The sequence below is a fragment of the Lactuca serriola genome, chromosome 2 (genome assembly GCF_051521515.1).
Source record: "Lactuca serriola cultivar US96UC23 chromosome 2, Lser_US96UC23_V15, whole genome shotgun sequence".
NCBI lineage: Eukaryota > Viridiplantae > Streptophyta > Magnoliopsida > Asterales > Asteraceae > Lactuca > Lactuca serriola.
The window spans coordinates 197,607,120-197,617,507 of NC_136409.1; the positions used below are offsets into that span (position 1 = coordinate 197,607,120).

The 10,388-nt window shown below is 37.3% G+C and overlaps 1 protein-coding gene across 1 annotated transcript; it reads right to left on the bottom strand.

The window, feature by feature from the left end:
• Positions 1-1,354: 1,354 nt before the first annotated feature.
• On the bottom strand, positions 1,355-5,082 carry LOC145088020 (uncharacterized). Its single transcript, XM_079026208.1, has 9 exons — positions 4,930-5,082; positions 4,198-4,475; positions 3,925-4,129; positions 3,692-3,782; positions 3,464-3,609; positions 2,697-2,940; positions 2,522-2,626; positions 2,047-2,431; positions 1,355-1,971 (listed from the first exon to the last, which is right to left on the bottom strand). Exons 2-9 carry the CDS (start codon positions 4,424-4,426, stop codon positions 1,484-1,486), a joined length of 1,893 nt encoding a protein of 630 aa, XP_078882334.1. The 5' UTR covers positions 4,427-4,475; positions 4,930-5,082; the 3' UTR covers positions 1,355-1,483.
• Between the last annotated feature and the right edge of the window lie 5,306 nt (positions 5,083-10,388).

The following is a 10,388-nucleotide window of genomic DNA, read 5'->3' on the forward strand; positions in this document are numbered from 1 at the left end:
TATTTTTCAGGTTGGGGATTATGCATTCTTAAAGATCCAACCTTATCGACAACACAACTTAGCTAAACGTCGTTTTGAAAAGTTATCTCCTCGATTTTTTGGTCCTTATCGGATTAAACGTGTCATTGGGCCAGTGGCTTATGAGCTTGAATTACCGCCGGATGCGAAAATTCATCCTGTTTTTCATGTTTCTATGCTCAAACCAGTTCCAGGGTCTTTTTCTCCAACCACTATTGCTCCTTTGCCTATCACAAAGGATTGGGAGTTTGATGTTCAACCAACTTCAATTATTGATCATCGATGAGTGCATGAAGCAGGCCAACCTATACTCGAATTATTGGTTTCTTGGGCTAACCGACCTATGGAAGAAGCTTCTTGGGAGTCTTACGATCTGTTTGTTGAGCAATTTCCCTATTTTCAACTTGAGGACAAGTCGTTTTACCGAGGGGGAAGTAATGATAAGAATCTACAAGTGTATACCAGAAGGAAGTCACGAGTTAAGAAACAGGAGCAAGAGCAGTTTAATGTCCTTTTTGGAAATCAGTTAGATCATTTAGGTCAACCACGTAACAGTTAAAAGAGAAGGAACAGTTAGGATCCAATAAGTTAGGACAATTATCTTTTCTGTAATAAACGTGTAGTTGATATTTTTCAGTTTTCAGTGATATAATAAGTTATTTATGTTCTTGTAATTTAGGAGATTTGTCATCTCGAATTTGTGGCCCTGTTAATCTAAGTAGTAAGCATTCAAGTGTTTAATTTAATCACTTTCTATCAGGCTCCCTAAAAGATATAGGCTTTGTGTTTGCATACCCACGATTAGGGGTGCAAACGAGCCAAGCTACTCGCGAGCTACTCGAGATCGGATCGTTAAAAGCTCGACTCGAAATCGATTTTAAACGAGCCCGAGCCGAGCTCGAGCTTCATATTAAGCTCGTTTATTAAACGAGCTCGAGCTCAAACCTATGTCATTAAGCTTGATTAGGCTCGCGAGCCTAAACGAGCCTTTATATAATATAATTTAATATTATTTATATATATTAAAATAAAAATATATTAGGGGAATTATGGATTTAGGGTAATAGTAAACGAGTTTCTTAACGAGCTCGAGCCGAGCTTAAACTTATTTAGACACGTCAGATAAAAAACGAGTCAAGCCCGAACCCGAGCCGAGCTTGTATTATTCTTTACGAGCTCGAGTCGAGCTCAATACAAGAAAGCTCGAATCGAGCCGAGCTCGAGCTCGAGCCTTATATAACTTAAACGAGCCCGAGCCGAGCCTGGCCAGGCTCGGGCTCGGCTCGGCTGCACCCCTACCCACAATTGGCCCCGTTAAAAACACCGTACTATCCTGTTATGCTTGCTGAATCCATTTCTTTATTCATAAAACATTAATGTAACATTACTTGCTGAAAAGCTGAATGTCTCTACTACAAGATGAAATTCCCAGAAAAAATCAACCAAAATTCAACACTCATCAGCTTCATAAATTCTTCCTAGGCTCAGTCGTGAGCCCAAACCCAAACGGATACAACGGGTCATAATGCGAGTCTCCAACATTCATCGGAAGCTGATCAACAGATTTGAACCAAGTACGTGCAAGCTTCCCTGTAAAACCGTAGTCACCAAACAGGACATCCGTGACACCTTTACCCTCCGTTCCCGGAAGCCAGGCGGCGACAAGGGCGTCAATGGTTTCAACATACGGCTGCACCACCACAGGCCTGCCGCTGATCAAAACCACCACACATTTCACTGCACCACACACATTCTTGATGGTGCTTGGTCCAGGCTCCGGGATTGTCAGATTCTTGCTGTCCCCAAACGTCTCGGCGTACGGGTGCTCTCCCACTACCACAATGGCATAATCAAATTTGTTTGATTTTACAAAATCGCCATTAGGGTTTTCGTTGTAGACCACTTGAGTTTTTGGATCTACGGCACTTTTGATGGCCGATAGGATTGTGGTTCCTGCAAGATCAATCAAAGGGTGTATTTAAGGTTTTGTTATATTCAATCGTTTTTTAGAAGGTGATTTGATTGTACCAGAAGTGATATCTCCTGAAAGCCCTTGCCACTCGATCGTCCATCCACCACATTGATAACCAAGATTATCGGCATGGGCTCCTGCAACTAGTATCTTCGATGCTTTTTTAGGAAGAGGTAACAATGGCTTCTTTGAGGATTTTCCGTTTTTCAATAACACGAGTGTTTTTCTCACGGCTTCCCTAGCCAGATCTCTGTGCTCCTGGCTTCCAAGGTACTTGGTCATGCTGTAGTCTGCCAATGGTTTTTCAAACAGACCCATGGTGAACTTGACCCTTAGGATCCTCTTCACTGCATCGTCTATGCGACTCATGGATACGAACTTGTTCTTGACTAGGTAAGTTAGACCATCGATGAACTCTGTGTAGTTGTATGGTACCATGATCTGCATGCATATAACCAACACATTAATTCAAAGCTATTTGGATATTTCATATTTGAAACAAGCTAGAACAGGAAAAACCAAAACACACACCATGTCAATGCCAGCATCCATCCCAGCTATGATTGAATACGTATAATTAGCATGTTCAGGAGTCGTGATCCTATCAATTCCTTGCCAATCTGATATAACGATCCCCTGAAATATTCAAAGCCAACCGAAAACCTCATAAGTTGTTCAATTGAGAAGAAAGAAGAAGCTTTTTTACCTTGAATTTAAGTTTGTTTTTAAGGAAATCGTTGACAAGGTAACGATTGGCGTGCATTTTGATTCCATTCCAGCTAGAATATGAGGTCATAATAGTAGACACACCCTTGACGATTGAATCATAATATGCTGGCATGTGGATGCTGAAGAATCCTTTGGGATCTATGATCGTGTTGCCCTCGTTCGTGCCCAAGTGAGTTCCCCCATCTCCTAAATAGTGCTTAGCACATGCTGCGATCTTATCTCTGCAAAACGCAAGCGTATAGTCAAAATCTCATCTCTAAATCAAACGCCATTTGATTTCGCCTGAACTTGCAGGATTCCGGTGGAAGTTTCCGGTAGCTGTCTAGACCCTAAAAAACAGGGGGGTTTTATTTTTCAAAATCTCTCATAGGTCAGCCCACAAGTAAGCATGACACCATATGGTCATGGTCTAATAATATTAAAACCTTGACAACAACCGGTTTGTCTCTAAAAATCTTCCTACTTTTCTTGATTTTCTTGGTTTTAATTTTCTAAGATTTTAGAAAGTGGAGCACATGTTCACACCAATTAAAGATTCTATTGTAATCCCTTGACGCAATATATGGATAAGACTAGTCAAACTTATGCATCATGATAAGATTAATCAATCACATATGCTTGAAAGATATATCCACTCTGTACCAAAAAAAGAAACTCATCATCTAAGATCTAACAGCAACACCACTTACAAATTTTATAAAAAAAAAAAAAAGTTTGATTAAAAAGGCGAATAAACAAACTTACTGTCCACCGACAAAAGGAACACCCTTTCTTGATCCAGCAGGGATGTCTCCTTGTAAACCTGGTATAATCTCAGTCATCAATTTAACGATCTTTGGATCTTCACTGTAACTCTCAAAACACCGACCCCATCTCGGATCTCTACACACCTGTTTAACATAATCTGTAATTATTCACAAGGATAATTAATTTTATTTTACTGAATGACATGCTTCAAAATTGTCTACTTACTGCAATACAAGGTGCAAAAGCATATTGTATTCCGGTGGCTCGAACTTCAAGAGCAGTTGCAGCTCCAATCTTCTTAACCAGAGCAGGATCCCTGTTCAAGATTTTGGCATTTTGTCATGTCATCACATCACACATTTCAAGAAGCTACTTTCAGACCATAATAGACTTGCACATTATGCATTAAAACTTGTAACCGATCTAGATTTAGGAAAAGAAGGTGCTTTCGAACTTGCCTGGTAACTCCAAGACCAACATTGTGAGGAAAGATTGTAGCTTTGTAAACATTGTTATGGCCATGAACAGCGTCGATCCCATAAATCAAGGGTATCCCCAATCGGGTCGATAATGAACCCTTTTGGAAATCGTTGACCATGTCAACCCATTGCTCTGGGGTTGCATGTTTCGCCGGAACACTCCCTCCTCCGCTCAAAATACTCCCTGAAAACGAAAACAAGTGTAAGAAACATCTCTAACACAAAAAAGCAGAGTTGGAATGATTCTTGTACCTATTAAGTACTTCTTCATGACCTCATTTGATGCGACTGTTCGATCGATCTGGGTCATTTGGCCGATCTTTTCCTCTACAGTCATCCTTTTCATCAAGTCTTTGATACGAACGCCGAGCTTTTGTTTTGGATCTTTGTATTTGAAGTACGCTGCTTCAGCCATGGACGCCCAGCAACACATCACTATGATCAAGAAAACTGAAAATTTCCCCATGTTCTTGACCCCCATTGCAAATGGGAGTGTGTTCTTCTCTAATGAAGAACAAGTGACGATATTTCTACAGTAAATAGAAGTGGATTAGGTTGTAGAAGACAAAGAGTTGGGTGAAGATTTAATATATACAATACTCGGATTTCTTTTTCACAAGATTGGGTCCCATCTTCTACTTTCAAGAGTTTATAACTTCAAATTGGACACAACCTGTGCTGTTTGGATTGTAAACGGCTCTAATCTGTATAACGGGTGTTATAATAAAGTATGTATTTAAGCTAAAAGACAAAAGGAGAAGAAGTAAAGTGTGGAATTTTCAAATCTATATATGAAAATCAGCATTCAAGGTGTTATGATTAAGATTACATGTTACAAACACCATTGATGAGCAGGTTGCAGAAATACAGATGAAATTATCAGATTTGCTAAGAATTAAAATTAAAGTTGAAGCATTTTTAGATGTTTTAGTGGGTTTAACATAAATGTACAGAACTACAGAAAATGAATGGGATTTTACTTACAGAGATGCTTAAGAGAAAGAGAGTGGAGATGGTGTCTTGTTCTAGAGAACAAGATGGATATTTATAGAACCTTTTTTCACTTTTTATTTTTAAGTTTTATCTAGACCGACGGCTTGTATGGGGAGTGGAGAGCGTGTTCTTTCCTCTCTTAATTATGGACCACTTGGTCTTTCTTTTCATTAATATCACGATGTTTGAAGTTTATAACATGGTTTTCTTTAGCAATTATTAAAGATCTTTCAAATCTTTAACATCATTTTACCTAAAACATTGTTTAATAAAAACTATCCGTTGTGCTTTTTATTTGTCTAAGTATTTTGATTCTCACCAATTCAATTTAGAAAAGGATGAAAAGCTTGTGTTTAAGTTTCATAATCTATTATAAATTAACTAAGATGATAATTGATTACATTTTTTAAAGATAATATATAAATCGAACCTTATAAACGCGTTATTTAATAAAACTAAACATTTTTTTAGAAATGATCACTTCCTCTGGAATAGCGTATTCCAGAGCACATAAGAAAATTTCGGACTTGACTCGGGCAACGTATTCTGGATAATTTATTTTTGTCCGGGATTTGTGGATGGTTGGTAGGAATTAGACTGGAATCTGACGCCTCGTATATTTCGAACTAAAAAAATGTATTCTGGATTGTACTCCATAATGCTCATACACTTCGAAGGTCTATTCCAGAGAGCTAAAATTATGGTATTTGTGTGGTTGTGTTCCATAAATTTCCATATATGCAGTATATTTGTGTTTTTGATACCTTCATTACATGTTCCGGAATGAGTACGTATATGAGATTTTTTCGAGTGTCAATTTCTAGTGAAGGGCAATGACAGTATATCAAAGGATCTATGTAATATATTGCTCTACACTACACATGTTTTGATGTAGATATAAATAATGACATCAACTTCGTCGGGTTAATTATGTTGGTTGCTTAAGCAAATACGTCTGTCTTTTCAATGTCATGAATCAAATATAGTTTTTGATATCTTTATTACACGTTCATTACACATTCCGGAATGAGTACATATACAAGATTTTTTCGAGTGCCAGTTTCTAGTGGAGGACAATGATAGTGTATCGAATGATCTATATAATATATATTGCTCTACACTACACATGCTTTGATGTAGATATAAACAATGACATCAACTTCGTCGGGTTAATTATGTTGGTTGCTTCAGCAAATACGTCTATCTTTTCAATGTCATGGATCAAATATAGTTTTTGATACCTTAATTACACGTTCCGGAATGAGTACGTATACAAGATTTTTTAGAGTGCCAGTTTCTAGTGGAGGGCAATGACAGTGTATCGAAGGATCTATGTAATATATTGCTCTATACCACACATGCTTTGATGTAGATATAAACAATGACATCAACTTCGTCGGGTTAATTATGTAGGTTGCTTCAGCAAATACGTCTATCTTTTCAATGTCCTGGATCAATATAGTTATGTAGATTCTAGACGATAGTGATGTCAGATATTTTCTTAGTTTTGTTAGCAATATGGCTCCCAACACGCTACAATTGTTTGTTGTTAGTAACCTTATGGAAAGTGGTATTCATCAATTTGTTGGGGAAAATCGTTCTGGTGGAAATTGGTCTTCTGGTACTGGAGTAACCAAATGTGTAATTTATTACCTATGACAACCAACCATGTTCCTTTTTATAATGGCCCTGTACATGGGGGTGATTATAGAAAAAAAAGGTAAGATTGTTTTTGATGCTTCTCCTCCAGTTGATGTTGACGAATCTGAAAATAATGATGATGGTTGATGATGGTAAAATAATTCCACATGGAGAGACAGTTGAACATTTTCAGAGTTACACTGAATTTCATGGGGAAGATACTGAAGGTGAAGATGAGGAAACTGAGCCCTTACAACCCCGAAAATCACAATAAGAAAAGTTTCCTTTTTATTTTCCGATTCTGAAGAAACACAAACCACCCATTGGGGTACGCCTCAACCTTTACCATTACCTGAACTAGCTCAACAAAAACGTAAATATGTCATAACCCACAATTATCCTTCCTATGTGAAGTTATTCCAACTCTTTAAAAGCAAAGAACAACTTAAGCTTAAGTTAGGATTAAAAAGTGTTATTAAAGGCTTCCAATATAAAGTGAAAAAATCCACAAAAGACAGGTTAGAAGCTATTTGCTTTATGGATAATTGTGACTAGCAGATACAAGCAACAAAACATGATACTACTGATACATTTCAAGTGGTTAAACTATCGGAGAAACACACTTGCTCAAACACACAACTACGTCACCATCATCGACAAGCCAACAAAAAGGTATTAGGTTACTTGTTAAAGGGCATATTGGTTGATAATACATGTAGTATGTTGCGGGGGAAACAGATACAAACAAGTTTAAATGACTGTCTTAGTGTACATATTTTATACTGGCAAACACGGAGTGCTAAAATGTATGCTCTAAATCTATTGAGAGGGACCCCTGAAGAATGCTTCCAAAGTCTACCTTTATATTGTTACAACTTGGAGAAGAAGAATCCAGGGACGGTTACACATATAAAGACGAGTTATGACAACAAATTTGAATACTTTTTCATGGTTGTCGGTTGTGCAGTAATATTTCTTCTAATGACTTCTTTATAGTTAATGTTGTTACACGTGTGTCTAGTTAAATGATGTCATAGTAAATGCTCTTTAGGTTTGAGCATTTCAAACAACTTTGCATCCTATTATTATCATTGACGAAGCACACCTTAAAGGAAAATGCTTGGGCACTATGTTCCTAGCAGTATGCATGGATGGTAATAACCAAACACTCCTTATTGCATTTGGAGTTGGGAAAACTGAAAGTGGGGAGTCATGGATTTGGTTTTTATCAAGACTCAAAGAATGTATTGGGGACATGCCATCTTTGGCTATCATATCAGGTAGAGCCAATTCAAGTGAAATGGCTATTCAAGTTGTGTTCCCGAATGCATATCACGGACTCTGATGTCGCCATTTGTTGATGAATATGAGAGCAAAGATCGGTAAGCGAGAGAGAACAAAGATTTTATTTGGGGAGGCTGCAAAAGCTTACCAATAATCTAATTTCAAAGAAAGCTTGAGTGAGTTGCGCTGTGCACTAAATGAAGATTGTTGTACATGACTAGAGAGAATCGGTTACGAGAAATGGGCAAGTTCGTGTTTCCTTGTGATTCAGTACAATATTATGACATCAAAAAGTGCTAAATCCATCAATGCGTTATCAAGAGACGCACAGAAAGTACCAATGACAATGTTGATTGATTTCTTTTAAGCAACTATGCAGCAATGGTGGTGTCAACGACGTAACGTTAGAGGTAACTATTTATATTATATTACTTCCATTATAAGTTTAGTATAAAAAATTGTGTATGACAAGATATACGTACACATTTTTTTATAGCTGAAAGAAAAAAGGATATTACTGAATATGCTGAGAAGGTTATCGATAGGAGGATCAACAAATCATCTCGTTTTTTGGTATGCTAGATTGATCAAAGCAGATATGAGGTGATTGACCAAATGAAAAATGGTATAGTAAACTTGGAATCACATTCCTACGTGTGTGGGAAATGGCAATTGTTAGGTATACCTTGTTCTCATGCAATGTCGGTATTCCAGGAACTGAGATATCAACACTGCAATACATAGGTGTCATCGGACTTCACAATGGAAACATAATTATAAACATATAGAGATGTTGTGTTTCATGTACATTTTCCAACTGAATACGAACAATCGGATGACGTGATGGTTGTATTACCACCATTGACGGACAAACGATAAGCTGGATGACCACGAAACCATAACCGCATCCCATCCAAAGGATAAGGTCCGATTAAGAAAAAATACAGTCGTTGTCAAAGGATCGGGCACACACGCAGAAACTATGACGCTTAGTTTCCCGCATATTCAACAAAAAATGAAACTTCTAGTAGAACCAAGTCAAGTGCCAAAAGTAACGTTAAGTCTAAGAGTATATCTAACATTCAAAATAGTCAAAATAGTAATCAACCATATGATATTGTTGACCTTAAAAACCCATGATGATATTTGTATGAAATTAGAATATTTTACATTGTTTGGAAACATAAAGTTGTTTTTGCTACATCTCCATAAGGAAATTGTTTAAAACACACACAAGAAAAAAACCCATAACTCAAACATCAGGGTATAGGAATGAGCATAGGCGGGTACCCGCCTCATTTGGCGAGAACCGGAACCGGCGGTTCCTAGAAAGTTAGAATCGGAACCGGTACCGCTCTAGGCAGTTCTTAAATGTTTGGAACCAGTCCCTGAACCGGCGGTTCCGGTTCCGGGAACAGATAACCCGGTTACATTAATTTTGTTAACTTTTTTCAATAAAACCGCAATTTAGTTCGATCCAAATCAAATCAATTTGGACCAAAGACGTACAAAATCGGACCAATATATTATAAACTGGTCTAAGTAACACATATTTATATGAAATTATATATATATATATATATATATATATATATATATATAAATATATATACATATATATATATATATAAATATATATACATATATATATATATATATATATATATATATATATATATATAACCGGTTCCGGCGAGTACCCAGCGGGTAGCGGTTCCGAAAAAATGAGAACCGGAACCGGAACCGCTTAAGGCGGTTCCATAACATTAGGAACCAGAACCAGAACCGCTTAAGGCAGTTCCAGTACCAAAACCGGCAGTTCCGAGGGGGTTCCGGTTCCAAAAGCGGGTACCCGATTCCGATGCTCATCCCTATCAGGGTAATCTGCAACATCTATCCACGAGACATTCTTAATCCACCACAAGTCAGCACGCTCCTCTTGAGTATGCTGCAACAATTCGTTGGGGAGACGCTGCATCAAACAATATAGAAATGTTAATCTTAAGTTATTTTCTCATACCAAATTATAAATTATAAGGTGAACTAATCTACATACCTTAGTAACATCAAGAATATGTTCGCACTCAACATCATACATACGCCTCATCATGGGGTATGCAACTGCCTGAGAGATAATACCCAATATACGGGAATCAACTATAACACTATAGGGAAATATCTCCATGATCCAAATATACAAAATTAAGATGTCAAACAAGTAACCAACTTAATAAAGTTATAATACTTGTTGCTTAAAAACATTTTGAAAACAATGGACATACCTTAAACGCATATACAAATCCCTGCAGAGTATATGTGTGTCTACTACCGATTCTTGGTGCATTGGGGTTCAAATGCTCCTCAATCTTGTCAAACACGGTACATAGTCGTTTGTAAATGAAATCCCATATCACTCTACCCCATGGGTACAATTACACTTAATAAGGTTTTTCTCTTTACAAGGACAAGGAGTTTGATTAGAGAAAACCTCATTTAAATCTAACATCATATTATCTTCACAACGA

Coding starts and splice junctions, on each gene's coding strand:
- LOC145088020 (XM_079026208.1), bottom strand. CDS start 4,426: ATGGGGGTCAAGAACATGGGGAAATTTTCAGTTTTCTTGATCATAGTG. Junction 4,130..4,197: donor CATGAAGAAGTACTTAATAG/GTACAAGAATCA, acceptor TTTCGTTTTCAG/GGAGTATTTTGAGCGGAGGA. Junction 1,972..2,046: donor TTCAGGAGATATCACTTCTG/GTACAATCAAAT, acceptor TTGATCTTGCAG/GAACCACAATCCTATCGGCC.